This window comes from Bombyx mandarina, chromosome 07 (assembly GCF_030267445.1).
Source record: "Bombyx mandarina strain Sakado chromosome 07, ASM3026744v2".
NCBI classification, from domain to species: domain Eukaryota; kingdom Metazoa; phylum Arthropoda; class Insecta; order Lepidoptera; family Bombycidae; genus Bombyx; species Bombyx mandarina.
This window is the reverse complement of record NC_143214.1, coordinates 375,964-397,441: the sequence shown is the minus strand read 5'-3', so window position 1 is coordinate 397,441 and position 21,478 is coordinate 375,964. Positions and strand designations below refer to the sequence as shown.

The following is a 21,478-nucleotide window of genomic DNA, read 5'->3' as shown; positions in this document are numbered from 1 at the left end:
GCTTGTGCATAGTATTAAACGGTAGGCAGCGGCTTGGCTCTGCCTCTGGCGTTGCTGAAGTCCATGGGCGACGGTAACCACTCACCATCAGGTGGACCGTATACTCGTCAGCCTACAGAATAATGAAAAATCCAACAATACAAAAAAAAACACTAAACTAATAAAGTTGATAATGAATTTTATGCTCAGATCGGATTGAGTGCTACTGGTGGTAGGACCTCTTGTGAGTCCGCGCGGGTAGGTACCACCACCTAGCCTATTTCTGCCGTGAAGCACTAAAGCGTTACGGTTTGAAGGGTAGGGCAGCCGTTGTAACTACACTGAGATCTTAGAACTTATATCTCAAGGTGGGTGGCGCATTTACCTTGTAGATGTCCATGGGCTCCAGTAACTACTTAACACCAGGTGGGCTGTGGGCTAGTCCACCCGTCTAAGCAATAAAAAAAAAGAGTGTAGTTTTATATAAGAAATATGTACATACATAGAAATACAAACAGCGATTTCTCAATATCGCTCTTTTTTGCAGTGTGTGCTAGCCTCTACGGCACGTCGCCGCGTCGTTTCTATCCGCGCCCACGCGACCCGCGCCTACACCTCAATGCACTATAATTATAATGTACTCAATATTACTATGATTTATTTGATTTGTATACGCTAATTTATTTTGAAACGCTATAATTTAATGCGTTTTTATTAATTTAATTAACCTAAATATGTTGCGAGGTGTTGATGTGTATTGTTTTATTAATTACTATTTCCATTGTGAAAGGAATTTTCTTTCTTTGAATATAGAATATATAATAATATATACTAGAGGTCCCGCAGTAGTCGAAATTCGACTATAATTAATTGGAATTGTAAGTTTGTACACTATTATGATTGTATTTTATACTTCTATAATCACAAATTTCGCCAAGGCTACTCTATAAAAAATATTAATAAAGACAAACAAATATTTAATCTATTCTCAATTTGACCACAAACGTCAAGAACAAAAGTTTGACAATAAATAGTAATCATGCGTGTGTGCGTCAAATACATGGTATGTAATGTGTGCTATGTTTTCTTTATTGATTTAATGTATATTTTATGCGTTATTTAAAAAAAATATTAGCATTGTGCACTTCTTCTCTATATTCTCTATAAGTGTGGAAAATTTCATACTCCTCCGTCCGCGTAATTTTCATAAAAAGGGATATAAAGTTTTTACTTCACGTATTTAATATATAGATATTTACAGTACGAAATTTATTATTAGATATTAATTAAAATAGTAACAGTTCGATATATAGGTATATTGGTAAATATATTTTTTCATAAAATACGTATCTCTATATTGGAATCACGTAAAAACAAATAACTTATAGCTTGGATGCATGACACTACGCATTTACAAGTCACAGAGTACAAGGTCACGGAGGTACATTTTTAACTAGAAATACCTTAAAGGAAATGGCAATAGTTTTCGATATTAAAAAAAGCAACTCTTTTGATGGTCACAAATTACTTTGTATCTTATAGGTATCACTTGTATGCGATAGAGGTGTCATATCAATCAACGCCAACAGCTAAGAGATTAGTGGTTGTCGCGCTATCGTCGCGGGGGTGTGGGTTCGAGAACCGATGAAACCGTGTGGGCGTGAAGTGATACATCAATAACTCGGAGCTATTTATAGTTGTCTGTGTATCGTAATTCAATTCAATTGTTCATTGGATCAGTGCGGGTAATTGCATTTGGTTAATGAAGAGGTATGAAACAGTTTTTTGCTTTTAAAAAATTCTAATATCCTTGTTATTTACTGTATCATGATTGCAAATGGAGCATTCCGTTATAATTCTAATGTAATCTGGTGCTGTATGATTTGATACCATCTTTTTAGCTTTTTTATTTATTTATTTATTGCTTAGATGGGTGGACGAGCTCACAGCCCACCTGGTGTTAAGTGGTTACTGGAGCCCATAGACATCTACAACGTAAATGCGCCACCCACCTTGAGATAAATTCTAAGGTCTTAGTATAGTTACAACGGCTGGCCCACCCTTCAAACCGAAACGCATTACTGCTTCACGGCAGAAATAGGCAAGGTGGTGGTACCTACCCGCGCGGACTCAAGATGTCCTACCACCAGTAATTACGCAAATTATAATTTTGCGGGTTTGATTTTTATTACACGATGTTATTCCTTCACCGTGGAAGTCAATCGTGAACATTTGTTAAGTACGTATTTCATTAGAAAATTTGGTGCCCGCCTGCGGGATTCGAACACCGGTGCATCGCTCAACACGAATGCACCGGACACGTCTTGCTTTTAGGCCACGACGACTTGTAATTGTAGTGCTTTAATTTACCGGTAAAACCGAAGATTAGCTAATGCAAGGACTGTACATAGCAATACCATAATAATATAAGTGCAGTGTTGAATAGTCTTTACTAACCTAAGTCTAACTAAACTAAGTCTTCACCTTTTATAAGCTGAACTGGATTTGTCATCGAAGCACCGTAAAGAACAAAGTATCCTAACGGTCGAATTCTGTTTTTTTTTCATACCTATTCACTGGTAGCCTATGGGGCTATTCAAGCCACACGCCCGGACGTGTGGGTGAGCTCACTGGCACAACTTCAGAGAATTTTCTTACACTAGCCCTAGTAAGACCAGTGCTTCGAAGAGTCTACCACCGGATCGGAATCGCGATCCACTGAGAAGATCCGGCAAGAAACTCAGAGGGCTGTGTCTATGGGTTAGTTCGCTCATCTAACTTGTGGTAACGAAGGGGCACTACATAAAAAGATGAATGTGAGTTATGTTCACGAGGACCTCAATCATTGCGGCAAAAAACAGCTGTTACGACCCAAGGCCTAGTTTCCCGCCAGGGCGTGTTAGCAAAATTCTTGTCTTGAGTAACGTAATATTGACAATGGTCTCAGAACCACTATCCGTCTTCTGGATATTCCTAACAAGTAACACGATCTTTTGTCTGCTCAAATATAAAATAAAGAGCCCACGTCTGTCATTACTCAAGATGGCACTTAATACCTTAAAGCTGTCCCACGCGGTACTACCAACACCACACCATATATGTGCCTTATTATTAACGTAACGTGACCGCGAGATTATAAGTCTTAACTATGCTGATATTTTGGTATTGGCGGACGCGTATAGTGCCGTGTCCTACTTACGACGCCTTTATTGCATCTGAGTATAACGCGAGTAGCAAACTCTTTGTGGATATTCCTGCCTAGCTTCTTATTTCTTAACCTTCCACTTCCTATCTAAAGTTGAAAGGCGTTTGCCAAAGTTAATCAAAATCCTGTATCTTTCTGTCGCAAATTAATATTTCTTTTTATTGCTTAGATGGTTGGACGAGCTCACAGCCCACCTGATGTTAAGTGGTTACTGGAGCCCATAGACATCTACAACGTACATGCGCCACCCACCTTGAGATATAAGTTCTAAGATCTCAGTATAGTTACAACGGCTGCCCTACCCTTCAAACCGAAACGCATTACTGCTTCACGGCAGGGTGGTGGTACATACCCACGCGGACTCACAAGAGGTCCTACCACCAGTATGCCTTCTTGTTTGAAAAATACGCCATCGTATTTCTGATATCCACAAGCGGCAATGCAATTTATACCTCATGACTTCAGCTTTCATGTCTCAAGTTGGGCAACCGCATTCATGTTCAGGGGTGTATAAACGCAGCGTTTGTTTGATATTAAACACCGGAACTCAATTGTGATTCTATATTCTGTCAAAAATAACGAATTCAAAGAACTTTCTCACGGATAATTATAACTTAAGGAACAGTGTAATCTGCGTAAAGCTCAGGTTTATTTATTTGATTATATTTCTGTCAGTTGTAACCGTCCGCAGTATATTTTAATTCTGCCGTATAGAAGTTTAATCATCAATAATAATTTGTGGCTAATTGTGATCAAATTATATTGCCCTGAGCGCCCACGCCTGCAAACATCGTTCGAAACATATTGTTTTTGTTCGGGACATATACGTGTAATCATATCGAGTATAAGTACAGATGACAAATGCCATATAGGTAGTATATGGTAGGCTTCGCACAGCGATATGGCCGAAATCGGAGCCCAATAAATATAATTTTTTGATAGGGCTGCCACGTGAGATTGAACGGTGTTTTTTAAAGTGTTGTATTTTCCAAATATTTTTATTGCCTTTGTAGTCTGACGAGCCTACGGCCCACCTGATGATAAGTGGTTACCGTTGCCCAAGGACGTTAGCAAGGTCAGAGGCACAGCCATGTTGCTGCCTAGCATTAAATACACTCCGGAAGCCTCGTTTGAAGAAGGACATGTCTTTTTTTTTTTTTTATTATTGATTACGTGGGTCATGGTGTAATGTCAAATTTACATTTACGATGCTAACGTAACCGACGATCTTTACGACGGCTTATTATTTATTTCTCGACCTCGAAAGGTTTTTTTTCCCTACCTATGCTGATAGGCTTGGGAGGCTATTTCAGCTTCATCCTAACGTGTAGGTGAGCTTACGGAGCTCAAACCGGAGTGTTGCTAACACTGTCCCTAGCAAGAACAGTGCTTCGCAGAATCTACCACCGGATCGGAAACGCGACCCGCTGAGAAACCCGGCGAGAAACTCAGTGGGAGAACGAGTTCGAAGAGAATGGTGATTGGTGCTTGGAGTACCTAAAAGCACCGAGAAAGGATCGCCAGGATCCGATAGAACATGCTTATGGCGACGGCGGCTTTGCACTATACCGTCGCCTGGCTGGATAGGTGGTTAGAGGTGGTCGCAATAAGGGCGCTGTGTTGTGTATAAAGTGTAAAACATAATTACTTTATTACTGAGCAAAATTTTAGTTCACAATGATCGCATTACATTCTCAATATTTATTTATTTGAAGCTATAATTATACAATCAATAATGCGTAACCCAATAACCATACACAGCTTAGGAGGTGTATACGATACTTTAATTAAATTAATAGGTTAGTACGTAATTTTGTTAACTGTGGGTTAATTCGCTCGTCGAGCCCTTCGTCGCAAGCGACGGGTTCGACGTGGACGGTGACCGTTGGCGAAAGCCATTAATATATGCGTGTCGAACAATCTCATACAACTTTAGAATAAGTCTCGAAGTTCCTATATATTTTATTTCTAAAACATCAGTGCTTATATTTTACTATTATTCATTAAATTCTTAAATTCATTGGCATATATGTAGTTTTCAGTTTTCAGATCAGAAATTGAAGAAGCGAATACAATTTAAAATTATAACTCGGTAGCCCTATAAACAATTTGGTTGATCCGAAAACTCAGTAACCTTCTTGTTATTTCCTTATAATCCCAATAAGCGTATAGTTATCGTCCGTATACTGCATTGTCTCACCGATTATGGTTTATGCCCGTCCATAATGTTGACTGTTCGGATCGCGCCATCTTTGGACGGCGGTTACTCATTATTGAAATTTGGCGCGAAATTATTTGTATTTATACATTTTCGTTGTGACCTGCCGTAATAAAAATCGAAAATGAAGGATAACGATTATGGCTTGCTCATAAAACAGTGTGTTTGAGTCGACTTATGGTTTTTTGAGGGCTTTTTAATTTTATACACGCAGCGTGCTTCAATGTAATAATTAATAATAGTATTCATCTTCTATGGGATTTTTACGGTACCGAGGACACTGCGGTACTATGCGCTTACTGATACCGTACAATAATTATCATTCGCGTTTTTTTTTTCTTAGATGGGTGGACGAGCTCACAGTCCAACTGGTGTTAAGTGGTTACTGGAGCCCATAGACATCTACAACGTGTAAATGCGACACGAGACATACAAGTATACAGTATAGTTACAACGGCTGCCCCACCCTTCAAACCGAAACGCATTACTGCTTCACGGCAGAAATAGGCAGGGTGGTGGTACCTACCCATGCGGACTCACAAGACGTCCTACCACCAGTAAAAATCCTTATCTGAATCCGTATCTTATGTCTTAATATGTTATCGCGTATCTTAATCCCAGTACTTTAGTTGTAGTATTAGACTAGGTTACAATAAATGAGCCGCATATGTAAGCGTGTAGGTAATGCTACCACATCGCCTATATCTAGTAAGAAGTAGCCAAACGCTACGGAACCAGCGCTAGTCACTACATCGCAGACGAGCCTTCGTGAACCCCGTGATCACTTTAAGGAGACATCGTCGACTTTATCTTATTGATAAATATTCAGTAACCTGACAACATTTTCTATATTGCGTGTGCCTATGAATTTGCCATTTCGCCATCGTTCAGTTCGTAGGGCACCCAATGATTAAATTTCTGTACCTTGCAAATTTGTCGCAAATTAACCAAGATTGTTTTAACGATAATGCTGACATCTGCTGTTAGCTCAGCGGTAGATTGAGTATCGTCAGCTTCCACTATCGCCGTGTCATTGTTGACTTTATTTTTCAGGCGACCACGGTATTCATTTTTTAGATGAAAATTTTCATGTCTGAACTGTTCTAACCAATACGAAGTCGTGCATTCGTTCATAGTGCTCACTTCGTACACGCCACTAATGTTAATACCTATTAGTAACAGGCAATTAATTAATGCTCTACAATTAAAAAAAACTTAAGCTTTTAGCTCAAAGCGTGATTGATGTAACGGTTTAATTAAAGAATTCCATGACCCAACATAAATAAATAAAGACACAGATATAATAAAATTTGGATAATTAACAGGGGCAGAGTAAATTGAAAGGCCACGCGACTGCTGGGTCAGCATCATAGCCATTTCTGCCACGAAGCATTAGTTGGAGACTTACACCTCGGCTCCTAAGAATGTCGGCGGCATTTATGTCGTGACCTCTGTGGGATCCGCTAACAACTTAACACTACCTGGAATGTGAGCTCATCTCATCCCACTCGTGTACAGTAACAAAAAAACGTGCCCTAATCAATATTACAAATCAAATTGAATACAGGCAAATTTATTATAAGAACTGTCGTTTATTTCAGAGTACTCCCAAATTAGAAGCGTCGTTCTTTGATTAAAAAATTAAATAAATGACGTCGCACGTTCGAATAATTATAACAAACAGACTTGTAAGTTGTTATTACAGTGTATTAATGTATCGGTTGTCGATCAATCCGCCGCCGTGCAGTATTTGGCTTATTGAATTTTCCGCGAAGGAACGAACCATACTGTGAATCATCGTGGGCGGTCGCCCGCGCGCTAACGTAATAATATTGCTTTAAATAAAACACTACGTCGTGTATATACGCGTTCTTTATCGAGTTTGTCACTTAACATCTTCATTTGTTTATTTTAATGATTAAGTAGTGCGACCAGGATCGCCCGATCTATGACGCGAGAGGCAGGACACTGTCATTTTAAAATCGTTTTTTTTTATTGCTAAGGTGTCTAATCTACAACCTAAATGCGCCACCCACCTTGAGATGTAAGTTCTAAGGTCTCAAGTATAGTTACAACGGCTACCCCACCCTTCAAACCGAAACGCATTACTGCTTCACGGCAGAAATAGGCAGGGCTGCCTACCCGTACGGACTCACAAGAGGTCCTACCACCAGTAACTACGCAAATTATAATTTTGCGGGTTTGATTTTTATTACACGATGTTATTCCTTCACCGTGGAAGTCAATCGTGAATATTTGTTAAGTAAGTATGTATTTCATTAGAAAATTTGGTATTTGCCAGCGGGATTCGAACACCGGTGCAACGCAAGGTACGAATGCACCAGACGCCTTATCCTTTAGGCCACGACGACTTCTAATGTCATATCGATCGTGGAACAGTGTGGATGGATTCAGCGGTATGGCCTGTCCATATTCAAAAGAGGCTTGAGGAGAGATCTGAAGTTTTTCATACATCCATAACCCTGGAAAATACATTTTATAGTTTTTCATACAAATATCTTCCCTTGACGGGATTCGAAACCGCGCCCCTCTTATGTAGTGACCATGTCACTTACCACTACACCAGACGGCCGTCAAATTAGTAATACATTTAAATTACTTTCTTGTGATAGTTATACTACAACGTGTTATGTTGTGATTCAAATATCTGTTACTTATAATAATCACAGGTTGTTCGACAAATTGAATAAAACTCTCGAGTGTGGGCGACTCAAATGATGTATTGTAAAGCTTAACACAAATTAGGTAGGACCTCTTGTGAGTCCGCGCGGGTAGGTACCACCACCCTGCCTATTTCTGCCGTGAAGCAGTAATGCGTTTCGGTTTGAAGGGTGGGGCAGCCGTTGTAACTATACTTGAGACCTTAGAACTTGTATCGCAAGGTGGGTGGCGCATTTACTTTGTGGATGTCTATGGGCTCCAGTAACCACTTAACACCAGGTGGGCTGTGAGCTCGTCCATCCATCTAAGCAATAAAAAAAAAAATATTAAACTGTTCGCAATTAATTTTCTATTCAAAATTGTGATACAAATTTGATGTCCGCAAAACTGTAAAGTTTGTGATCACGTTATTATTTGGTACTAGATCGGTACTGCGGCAGTACTGCATTAACAGTGTCGACAGCATAGAATGGTCTAGAATTTAAGTTGCTTGCTCGTGAGCGCATGCATAGGAAACTAACCTCTAAAGAAAATCGTGTTGAATCTTTTGCGAATTCTTCGTGTTTGATGAACCGATTGTTGTTAAAAATGAAGATAGGGCTCTCATTTCTCCTCGACAGAATGCAAGGCATTATACAATCTGTAAAATATAGAAAAGTGTCCTTTTATTTACACACATCAAGGATGATACAACTGGGTAACAATGAGGTACCTACTTCAAGGCGATATACACGAATGTGTTGAATACGCGACAAACAAACAAAGAGTCGATATTTATTATTAAATATTAGGCGACATTAAAATTACATTGATTTTGTAGAAGAGAAACTATGTAACACTTTGTGCCGAATGCTTGATTTTCAATGCGGCGTATCTGTGCGTAATCATATCTCAGCTTTGTTTTCATATTGTGGCTCTGTTTAAATATTTATTTATTTATAACTTCTTATACTAGAAAGTATAAAGGCGGACTTAATGCCATAGGCATTCTCTAACAGTCTACCTTAGGGGAGTGCAGAGATGAAGCTTGAAGAAATATCGGTATGCACAAGCATTTGATAATGAATAAAACTATTTTACTGTGGTCTCTTAAGTAGTTAAAAGAAAGTGTTTCCGGTATTATATTCCCCAGACTGGAGACATTCCTGCCTCGGGGCAATTGAATATGGAACTTTAAAGTCATTCTTGTAGTTTTGTAATACCGTAAGTAGGCAGCTGAGCTTAGCATAGAACCAGGCGGGAGCGGCGAGCTGCTGTTTAGTTCTTGCATTGTAACTAAAACTTCTAGGTACTTGTAGGGGATGTGATATTTGTGGGAAATATAATAGTATTCTCGCCACAGTCTGCATAGCCGCTCACGGGTCGATCGTACATGACACGGATACGGTTTTTATTAGACCCAAGCTGTTTATAATCCTACATAGTATCATCGACGTAAAACTTTTAATTGTAGGCATTGTCGGCCCTCACCTCAGAAATAAAGTATTTGTAAGAAAAATACGAAAACATAATCATCTATATATATAAAAATGAATTGCTGCTCTTTAGTCTCGCTAAAGCTCGAGAATGGCAGGACCGATTTGGCTAATTTTGGTCTTAAATTATTTGTGGAAGTCCAGAGAAAGTTTAAAAAGTAGATAAATATGAAAATGCTCGGAATTAAATAAAAATAACTATTTTGTTATTCCTTTGATGTGTCCCCCGTCGGACGGATTTCTTTTGTTTGTTTTAAGTTTATTTTATACAAAAGTTTAGGACTTTTATTTATCGATTGAGGCACTACGAAGTGTGCCGGGGTCAGCTAGTTCATTATAATAATTTCTTCCACACAGTTTGATATTAATCTCAATACCATTAGCCAATACTAGATCAGCCTAAAGAATTTCTCGCTACATTTCCTTGAGAATATCATACTGAATCTTTAGTATTGATACTGAATGCTCACTTTAGCATCTCGAATAACGATTGTCAATGTTGGCCTTCGGATTGAAACGTTAAGGTCTGAATGATCATATATCAGAACATAATGTAGAATTACAGTAAGCCGTCCCTATGAAGTTACTCTTTTATAATACTGGCTATTTGGAACATAGTTGATGTATGGCTCGGAATACAAACCGCTCACAACATTAATGACGTGTACGGAGTGAACACTACAAATAAACGCACAAGTCATTATTGGTTTGCACGCTCCCGACGTGGAAAATTTCATCTAAAATTCGCTCTGTGGTCAAAAAAATTCTAATCTTTCTTTCTCTTCAAAAGATTAAGTAGAATGTAGCTAATAGAAAAACGTTAAATCCTGCTTGTCGACAACTCATGTCGTCATCGTTTATACTTAATTGCTGTTGCAGCAAAACAACAGTCTGATACAACTTTTAAGCATCGATTTTGAATTTGTATATATCGCGGTGTGGTAGTATGCCTTTTTTTCCTGCCTAAGCTGGTAGCCTTGAGAGGCTATGTCAGCGTAACCTAACGAGTAGGTGAGCTCTCGGGGCTCTAACCTGAATCGACCTGAACCTTCGCAGAACCGCCGGATCAGAAACGCGACCCACTGAGAAGATCCGGCGAGACACTCAGTGGGCTGTGTGTCATTGCACTAGTACTGCAATGACACTGCGACACCAGTGTTCTCTTAAAGGTTTAAATGAACATTCTGGAAATATATTCGAAACGTTACCCTCGTTTAAATTAAGGTAGAATCTTCGAGAAAAACACTTTATTAATAAGTAAGTGTTCTAAAGAGAGTAAAACAAAATAAATTACGTTAATTAATAACGCTGGATCACCAAGTGCCCTTACCTTGTGATCTGCATATCGATGCATTATCGATGGCTCGACGTCATATCTTTAAATATCTAAACAACTACTATATCAGGGAATTTTACGAGCAAGCTTTCATTGAAGGCTGTTTTAACGGTTTTGAGTATAACTAGTGTTCATATACAAATTATAGGACGAAAGAATTTTGCGTAATAACTGGTGATAGGATGCGAAGTGACTTGTAGTCGGCTAGTCGTCGTGCCGTAAAGGATAATATTCCCAGAGTACTCGTACTCGGATCGAGAGATATGTTTTTTTTTAGTGCTTAGATGAGTGGACGAGCTCACAGTCCGCCTGGTGTTAAGTGATTAATTATTAATTATTATTATTATTAATTAATTATCTACAACGTAAATCCACGTGGAGATATAAGTTCTAAGTTCTCAGTATAGTTACAACGGCTGCCCCACCCCACCCTTCAAACCGAAACGCATTACTGCTTCACGGCAGAAATAGGCAGGGCGGTGGTGGTACTTACCCGCATGGACTCACAAAAGTTTCTACCACCAGTAATAACGCAAATTATAATTTTGTATTTATGTAACTTATATGCCGCCGCTCATTTCCCGCGGCCAAGTGCCTATTTTTAAAATTATCTCATAAAATAATTTAATATAATTTAATTAAATGATTTCATTCAATTTTGTAATGATTTTATTACAAAAAAATGGCACTTGGAAGTACTTATTACGTAATCGTGAATAACTTACAATGAACGAAATATTGTTTGATAAAAATCAATAACGCAATAGTTGACATAATTACTGGTGGTAGATGCCACCACCTTCTGAGAAGCTTTTGATCTGTTCTTGTCTATACTAATATTATAAAGAGGAAAGATTTGTTTGTATTGAGTAGGCTTCGACACTACTGAATCGATTTGAAAATTTCTTTCACTGTTGAGAAGGCTACACTATCCCCGAGTGACATAAGCTAAATTACACGGGTCAACACCAAATTTGACTTTATTACAAAGCATAAAGTTTCGATATTTTAGATCGTAATTAGACGAAAAAAAAATACATGGCATGAAACAGTTTGCTTTTGAACTTTAATAAATTGACCATAAATATGAAACAAAATGCATCAGCATCGTATTTACACTTTCGTGATATTTTAAGTTTTTCTGGGCTTGTACAAAACACCTGATCATTGTTTATGACTCGAGTGCCATCTAGCGGCACTGTGTAAACGTAAACACCCCACTCTCATAACGCGGTTTTTTTGAAAGTATTAAAATTAATTAAAATTTATAAAAAAAATGAAAAATCAGTATTATTACTATAACTATCACAAAAGCAAACTTTATACAAAAAAAAAGGTATTTTATTTTCGTTTTTGTGAATAATTAACCGGAAAAACCTAGTATAAACGTTAGGACAAGGAACGAATTTTTTTTTGTAGAGTTGTGTTATTTTTTAACAATAATTAGGGATCCTTACTAAAGCTCCAATAATGTAACCCAAAGTGTAAAAAAATTACCTAAAATATTCTTTACATCGCGTGCCCTGCGAAAACTATTAATGATAGAATAAAACTTTACTATGACTTTGTAGAAAACATTATTATTTCCAAAAAGTGTCGCGACAGCATAATAATATGTCTAACTATTATAGTTATGCCACAATATGTGTTTTATTTAAAAAAAGTAAAACCACGTCGAATATCGTTTACAAGGGAAGCTCCGACCCAATAAACTCAATGGCTTTTGTTTTGTTTGTATGATCTTTTTACGAAAATTAGAAAAATAATAATATAAAAATAATAATAAAACATATAATTTAAACGAAAATAAAAGTTCAATAAAATAATAATATTCAAACTGTTTTTTTAATTTTCTTTTTTTTAGTAACCTGACGCAAATAGAAGGGTTGATGTGTATGTATTATAATTTTTTATATTGAAATTTTTGTTAAAGACCCGAGCGAAGCCGGGGCGGACCGCTAGTTATTGATAAAATGGCGATGACTCCTTCTCATGTTTCATACTTCAGTGCTCCTTCTACAGTATTTTTCAGGTATTTTTTGACAGTTAATTTTTTTAAAGAGTTTTAACGGAAAGTAGACGACGGGGCTGCGTACGAACTGCCGATAGATTCCAAGGGTGGTCGAGAAAATTTATTTCTTTCCTAAACTAACTACGTTAGTACTTAAATATATAATAAAATTTACTGATATTATCTTCCAAGTATATATTTAAATTAGTATATAAGCACAATAACCAAATATAATATAGTTTTGCTTATTTCTGTCAGAAAGCAATGTGTTCCCGCCTAAAGTATGTGGGATAGCTAGTACCGTAAAATGGGGCGATTAGGGACAAATTCCAACTTTATGAGCAATTTTAAGGTAGTTGTTGATGTATATAATGCTATATCAGGATCAAAATGATTGAGTCTTGGGGGCATCTTTGTTGTCTAATTTAAAATTATGCAACTAGCATTCCAGTTTAAGCAAAAAATGCAAAAATAGGTGTAATCCCTATTTATCCGAAAATTGCGGTTAATTGGGACGAAATGAGAAATTTGCTAGGGCTGGCACTACTTTTATTTTTATATATAGTTTTAATTAATTAATTTATTTAGTTGCACCAACAAAGTGATCATCAATAAAAAAAATTGAAAAACTGACAAAAGTACATGGCAGACATCACCTCTATTATAGGTGCAATCGACAGTGCTGATATTTCTATCTGGGTTAAGAGATTAGGTGTGTCGGTTATTCCATGGATTAATCAGATGAATACCCCCACTCTGAACAAATATTAAATATTTTATTATGTATTACTTAGACATTTTTGTCCACCTTGAGATTTCATTGATCTTGTTACATGTCTCTGCAAAATCGACTTACTTATATTAAATTGCTTATCTATTTCAAATAAAGACTTATTCCCAATTTCGCTTCGAATAAACCAGATTTTTACCAACAAATTTAAAAAATATTGTTATAACTACATAGACAACCCTACAAACCTGTACCTATTTATACTTAGGTCGTTTCCATTTCACGTATTCTCATCCCAATTGACCCCTTTTTCGTTGTTATTTGTACCTAAGACGTCCCCAATATCCCCAAAAACAACAGATTTTTACTTGCATTTTTATTTAATCAAATACATTAAAACCAAAAACAACTGAGACTTACCTTTAATATAGATGCTGGTTCAAACACTAAATAACGTTTATAAATCATAGTCGTCTTCTATTATTATCAAATAAATAAAAGAGAGCAAAGTTTCTAGCACTAAAATAATTACCACCACAGGAAGTTAATTTGAAACGCGATTTTTTATAAGTTTGCAGCTATTATCATGCATATTCAGAGTTGTTTTGTGAACTTTCAACATTCTACTATTAAACTACAAAAAATGGAAGATTTTGCAACGAATTTATAACTTAAATTGGGCGTCGAAAGATTTTCCCGGTTTTTTCCCGATTCGCCTGTCAATCCCTAATCGCCCCATTTTACCGGTACTTATTGCATTGCAACTCATGTTGTAAAGGAAACTCTGACAGTGGCTTAACATGTCTGTACGTAAAATGTTGTACATTGTTTGTACAGTATATTACAATGTAATGAAACTCAACAATACCTGGTCAGGATTTTTCGTAGATCCATACAGAAACTTCATTGCTTAAAAAATATATCACTTGTAACAAAATTAGTACATGTATTTTGTAACACTCATTTCTTTTAGTTATCAAAAAATATTAAAAAAGTATTAAAATACATAAAAAGTTAATTACTCATCACAGCACTGCACTACATACAAACTGAAATTAATATTATTTATTATAATTACTTTGTCCACAATATTGCATAGTCTGTAGTTATGTTTGAAAAAATCTACAGTAATTTCGCGCGTAAAAAATAGTGATGTTTTTTTTTTTTTGCGTGCGACCACAGTTCATGCAAAGGTTTGCACCCATACTGCTAACATGAGGCTGTACGCACGCTTGTGGGTCACCGCCCACGGCCTGCAGTGAGATCATAAAGCTGTTTCGTATATCATTTACACTTACAACGATCGAGTACAGCCTCTTTCGTACGCCTATCGATATGTAAATTAGAAAACTTATATTCATAATTATTCATAAGTTACAACTATGCGTTTTATTGGTTTCGGAATGCAGGTATGATTCGAATAACTCGAATCCAATGAAATAATAATCTAAATGTTTTGTATGTACTTTCCAGGTTTAGTTTTACGTGTTTTTACGGGTGCGTACCTCTCAGAAGGACACATAATCGAGTCCTTGTGAGCGCCTCCGGTGCGCCAAACTCGACAAAGTTTTCTAGAATGGAAAATGAAATTAAAAATATAATTAATACCTATTATTAGCAAATACCAGTTTACACTTCAAATGCAAATTGATAATTAAGTACTGTTTTTCTACTCTTGAACAATGATATCAGACATCAATTCGTAAAAGGTAGTGAATTAGGATTTAAATGAAAGATCACAGCCTGAGTGTTGAGAAGAAGGCTAATTAGTAAATTGTATTTAATAAATACATACATACAACGAAAGCTGTGTAAGTAATATTGTGTCGAGATATGAGACCCTTCATACTGGAACACGTGACTGGTTGGCGGCAGAAATACATAGGACAGTGGTACTTATCCGTGCGGGCTCACAATGTAAAAAATACGGTTAATAGCAAACGTGAATACCGATGGTAGGACCTCTTGTGAATCTGCACGGGTAGGTACCACCACCCTGCCTATTTCTGCCGTGAAGCAGTAATGCGTTTCGGTTTGAAGGGTGGGGCAGCCGTTGTAGCTATACTGAGACTTTAGAACTTATATCTCAAGGTGGGTGACGCATTTACGTGGGCTCCAGTAACCGCTTAACACCAGGTGGGCTGTGAGCTCTTCCACACACCTAGGCAATAAAAAAAAGAATAGGTATGCCAAGAAAAAAATCGATCGAATCGTATCAAAAGAATGCAGTCACTAGTTTTTATTCTTGTGCGCCTTGATCAAAACGAGCTCGCCCTTACTCGTCTGGATGTACTCTTTCACGTCATCGGAGAGGAGAGTGTGAAATGCCGTAAAGACGTTGAACTTGTAAATATGTTTAGCGTGTCCATAGCAGTGGACCAAAGTGGCCTCCAGAGACGCAGCCGTCGGCTTCAACTCCACCATGAACTCTGTGACTTCACTGATGCCGTTGGGGTATATAACGTAGACGCGATCGTCACACAGGAATACGGCTCCTTGCACTATCGTGGGCGGCGGCTTGATGAGCTTAACAATGCTCGGAGTGGCAGGTAGACCTTTTTTCTTCTTTGTACCGTCAAACCTGATCACTTGCAGTTGCTTATCCGCTCCGTAGAAGATTAGATTATCGTCCCAGTCCAACGGAATTTACTGACCATCCACTTTCACCTTCTTGGTGCCTTCCTCGATAACCTTGTAGACGACGTGGTCTTCCGTCAGGATATACAGGTCGTCGGTGCAGCTCTCTTTAGCGATGCCGACGATGCTGTCGTCTAGGTGTCCATGTTCTTCCCGGTCTTGTCGTTGTAAATGTAGATACCGTCTTCAGCAGCGAGGTAGGCGAGCGAGATCGCTTGCTGAGAGACGGCGATATCAGTACCAGATTCTAGGAGTTTTCTCGCTTCATCATCCTCGAGGACATACGGACCCTTGTAATCTTTTTTACCTTTGTCATCCTCAACCTGACCATCTACCATCAGCTTCACTAAGTTATCGGGGCCGCTACGAGCGATGTGACCGACTCTGATAGACAATAACTAGTCAGATCATAAGTATTGTCACACAGTAAAAACTTTTCTTTTAGAATGCTGGCCACAAAAAAGTTTATTGAATTCGAATTTCGAATTGTTCATGAAAATAAAAATGTATACTTTTAGTATTTTACTCATTTTTAAATATGGAGTGGACGATTAAAGAAGACCGTGTTGCAGTTATTGCGTTGCATCGTTGCGGTTACGCGCCAATTCAAATTTTTAACGTACTGAAAAATTTGAATATAACCAAAAGAATCGTTTAACGTACCATCAAACGATACAATGAAGACTAGTGTAGATGACAGGTCAAGAAGTGGCCGCCCTCGGTCTGTTAGGACTCCAGCAGTGATAAAAGCTGTGAAGGCGCGAATTCAAAGAAATCCCAAACGTAAGCAGAAACTGTTGGCCCTTCAGATGGGGTTAAGCAGAACCACGGTGAAAAGGGTGTTAAATGAAGACTTAGGGCTTCGGGTATATCGAAGAAAAACAGGACATCGTTTGAATGCTCGTCTAATGGACCTGAGACTGAAGAGATGCCGCGCTTTGTTGACGCGGGAAAAAAATATCGGGAAATTCTTTTTTCGGATGAAAAAAAGTTTACCGTAGAAGAGAGCTACAACAAACAAAATGATAAGGTGTACGTACACAGTAGTGAAGAAGCGAGCAACCGTATTCCGCCTGTCCAACGAGGTCATTTTCCATCCTCGCTCATGGTATGGTTGGGAGTTTCTTATTGGGGCTTAACAGAGGTACATTTTTGTGAGAAAGGTGTAAAAACGAATGCAGTTGTGTATCAAAATACAGTCCTGACGAACCTTGTGGAACCTGTTTCTCATACCATGTTCAATAACAGGCACTGGGTATTCCAACAAGATTCGGCGCCAGCTCATAGAGCGAAGAGCACACAAGACTGGCTGGCGGCGCGTGAAATCGACTTCATCCAGCACGAAGACTGGCCCTCCTCCAGTCCAGATTTGAATCCGTTAGATTACAAGATATGGCAACACTTGGAGGAAAAGGCGTGCTCAAAGCCTCATCCCAATTTGGAGTCACTCAAGACATCCTTGATTAAGGCAGCCGCCGATATTGACATGGACCTCGTTCGTGCTGCGATAGACGACTGGCCGCGCAGATTGAAGGCCTGTATTCAAAATCACGGAGGTCATTTTGAATAAACTTTAGTGTCATAAGAATCTATGTTTCGTTAAGTTCATTTTGGTATATGAATGGTTACATAATGAATAAACTTGTTTCAATTATTTTAAATTAAACATGTGACAGAATTTATGACCTGACTAGGTACAATTACATCGTGTACTGCTGAGCTGTGGGAATTCTTCGGCGAGTTCGACGAGTAATCTCATGTCTCGAAGCAGGGGGCGACATTCACGTTGTAATTTGATGGGCTCACGCTAGCGCTGTGCGCCGGGGGGCCGTAAGTTTGTCTGTTTATTTGTGCTCGTAAAAATGATGAGCTTAATCGCAGGATAAGCAGGTACAGGTAAGTATGTCTACAGTTGGCAACCTTTACTGTGTCCGTGGGCCACAGCGGATACTACCTCGAGATCGGCTGCCAGTTCGCCTGCGTTAGACAGGAATGATTATTGGCAGAATTGTATTTGAAACAAAATCCGATAAACAAACCCATGTGTTAGGTGCACACTACATCACTAAAATAAAAAAAAATATAATTTACCGATCTGGATACTACTAAAACATAATTAGGTAAACATTAGCCGCAGCTCCGGCTCCGTATCGAGAATTATTGTTGATAGTACGAAATGTAAAGCCCGGGTCAAAGTTCACTTGATAAACTGATCATCTGAACAAAGCAAACAGGAGTGTAGAAACTAAATTGAAGACATGTACATAATAACTTCAGTTTGATTTGTCAAGGTTAGCGGCGACATTAACACGCCACTGTCCATGGACTGCAGTAAGAGCAGCAGCTTCCTTCGGGCGACTATAAACAAGTAAATAACTAGCAATCAGGTATAGTGAGTACTTCCGTCAACCGGAGAATCTCTGAAATCGTCGAGTCGATTCGCTGTATTGATATCGACCAGTGCGACTGTGCCGGTACTCAAAATCAATTTTTCTAATGAAACACGTACTCAACAAACGTTCACGATTGACTTCCACGGCGAAGGAATAACATCGTGTAGTAAGAATAAACCCGTAGCCTCTTGTGAGTCCGCACGGGTAGGTACCATCACCCCGCCTATTTCTGTCGTAAAGCAGTAATGCGTTTCGGTTTGAAGTGTGGGGCAGCCATGGTAACTATACTGAGACCTTAGAATTTATATCTCAAGGTGGGTGGCGCATTTACGTTGGAAATGTATATGGGCTCCAGTAACCACTTAACACCAGGTGGGCGCTGAGCTCGTCCAACCATCTAAGCAGTAAAAAAAAAGCAATATTGTACATATTCCGCGTCTTGTAGTTGTTGAGTCCCGTTGAGAAGGGTAGTTGTGTATTTTACGCGACCGAGCTAACACCGTTCCGCTGGTTCGCCGTCCCCTCCCTCGCCGCGCTGCCTCCTTCTTTACCGACTTCACGAAAGAGGAGTTGATGCGTAAACAACAAGAAATAAAACAACAACATTCGACAAGATTCATTAATTTCATACAAAAACACGTTATTACTATAATTAAAGTTACTTTTACGGTTTAACCTCGGGTTTGTTATTGTCACTATTAAATTTCCAATTTTTCGAATTCTTTACAGTTTTCGTGGTCATTGTCAACTGCGTCCGACACGGTCAGTCTGTAAAAGTAATTTTAATTATCTCTAGAACATGTGAAATCCGAAGATAATACGTTATTTCTCTGTTTGGTTCCTGAACTGTAAGAAAATAACTTCGAGATCACGAATTCTTTTCTCATATTCCAACTTCTCTTGGTCGTTGAATACGTATGGTTCGCTGCTCGCGTTGGGATAAATAATGTAGGGCTGTTTATCGGACATAAACCACGCTCCGTGTTTTATCTTGATCGGAGGCCTAGAGATTAACGTTAGGGTTGGGTTAGCTGGAAGACCTTCGATCTTCTTCGCACCGTCCGAAGCGACAACGTACGGTTGATTGTTCGCTCCGATGTAGTACAAGTTGTCATCCCAGTCCAGCGCTATTTTTTCAACGTGCTCAGCTTCGTTGATTTTGACTTTCTTGGTGCCTTCCTCCGTGACCTTGTAGACGACGTGGTCTTCCGTCAGAATGTACAGGTCGTCACTGCGGTTCTCTTTTGCGATCCCGATGACGTTGTCACTCAGATTGCCGTACTTCTCAAGCTTCTCTGTTTCTGTGTCGTAAACGTAGATACCGTCCTTATTGCCCAAATAGGCGCGCGGCTTCGGAAACTCAACAAAGATGGCCATGCCGTCTTCTAAAATTTTCTTCACTTTGCCGTTCTTGTGGGCGTATATACTTTTGTCCACTTTATTGTCATCCCTAAATACATGGCGCACGAAGAACGTTGTGGGGCCAAAATCGAACAATCCGCTGGAGTTGTCGGGATCCGAGCTGCTATTATTTCCGCTGGTGTCGTGGTCCTTTTGCGGCAATGAGTGAGAATCAGCCGTCTTCAGGCAAACCAGTAAGCCCGCCAGGCAAATTAACAGCACCCTCATCTTTGAATCTGCAATGTCAATAAAAAGAGTCTATAGTACTATAGAGGGGAAGGTGAGCGTCACGTCAGTCAGACATCACGCGGGGACCGGAGCGTCCCCCCGGCCCCCGCGTGCGCTCGTTACCCGGGTGACACTTTGGAGAAGATCTCGAGTGTGCGCCACTCAGTGTCAACTAATCAACAATGTTGTTTGACTGAATCTCTGAACTTGAGACGATATAGATGGACTCAGTTTTAGCGTATTATTTGCATCCATCTCAAGCATTGAAGAACATCTAAATACAGTAAGAATAAGAACAGTGACTTACCGTTTCGAGCAACAGAGCACGACTGACACTTCTGTATTTGTCCGATCTGTATTTATGAAACATAAAAGATGTTTAGAAAAAACAGCAGATACCCTTGAGGTCAAATCGTATTTGAAGTACATACTATATCGTTCACGAGAGGTGCGCCGCGACTTCGCCCGCGTTCACTTTAATAAAGTACCTATATGACAGGTACAGTAGGTGTTAATATTGTATGTGTTAACCCAAGACATTAAGAATATTTGTGTTAAATTTACCCGTTCTTTAAATCGGCTCAGACGTTTTTACTTGATTGCTATTTGCGTATTATGGTGTCCACTACTCTTACAGTTCAAGCCAACACTATACTGTATGAACACAACAACAACAACAAAAAACTATCCCAGTGAAATTATTGAGAACATGGCAAAATAATCTCAGGGTTCAAGTTGCCGGTACGTGTCCAGTTGGTGGAGGGCGGCCGGCCTCGACCTCACCTTCACGTTGTGATTTGCTCCCCCCCGATGCGTCAAGTGTTTAGGAGATCACGCCACGGCCCTCTGCACTCGCGATCAAAAAACCGCGACGGAACCGCCTAGCTGCGTCCTGTGTCGTACACAGGGTCACCCCGCAAATTACCGCGGATGCCCCCGAGCCCCGAAAATAAATCGCCGCGTCGCCCGCCAAAACCGCCTCCGAGCTTCCGGCCCAGACATCAAAGCCTCGGCACCCTCTGTGTCGCAGGCTAAGCCAGCGTTCGTTCCGGCGCCGGTGCCCAGTGTCTCGGCTTGGGCGAAACCGCTGCCGTACACGAACACGGTTACAACTCCCTCCTCCGCGATTCGTCCCGCCTCCGCAACTCGTCCCTCTCCCGCGACTTGCCCTCCGACCGCTTCC

General features: G+C 39.3%; 1 protein-coding gene across 1 annotated transcript; it reads right to left on the bottom strand.

Moving 5' to 3' along the window:
• Positions 1–19,271: 19,271 nt before the first annotated feature.
• Positions 19,272–20,738, bottom strand: LOC114250302 (uncharacterized). Its single transcript, XM_028184121.2, has 2 exons — positions 20,603–20,738; positions 19,272–20,303 (listed from the first exon to the last, which is right to left on the bottom strand). The coding sequence occupies exon 2, from the start codon at positions 20,293–20,295 to the stop codon at positions 19,489–19,491; it is 807 nt and encodes a 268-aa protein (XP_028039922.2). The 5' UTR covers positions 20,296–20,303; positions 20,603–20,738; the 3' UTR covers positions 19,272–19,488.
• Between the last annotated feature and the right edge of the window lie 740 nt (positions 20,739–21,478).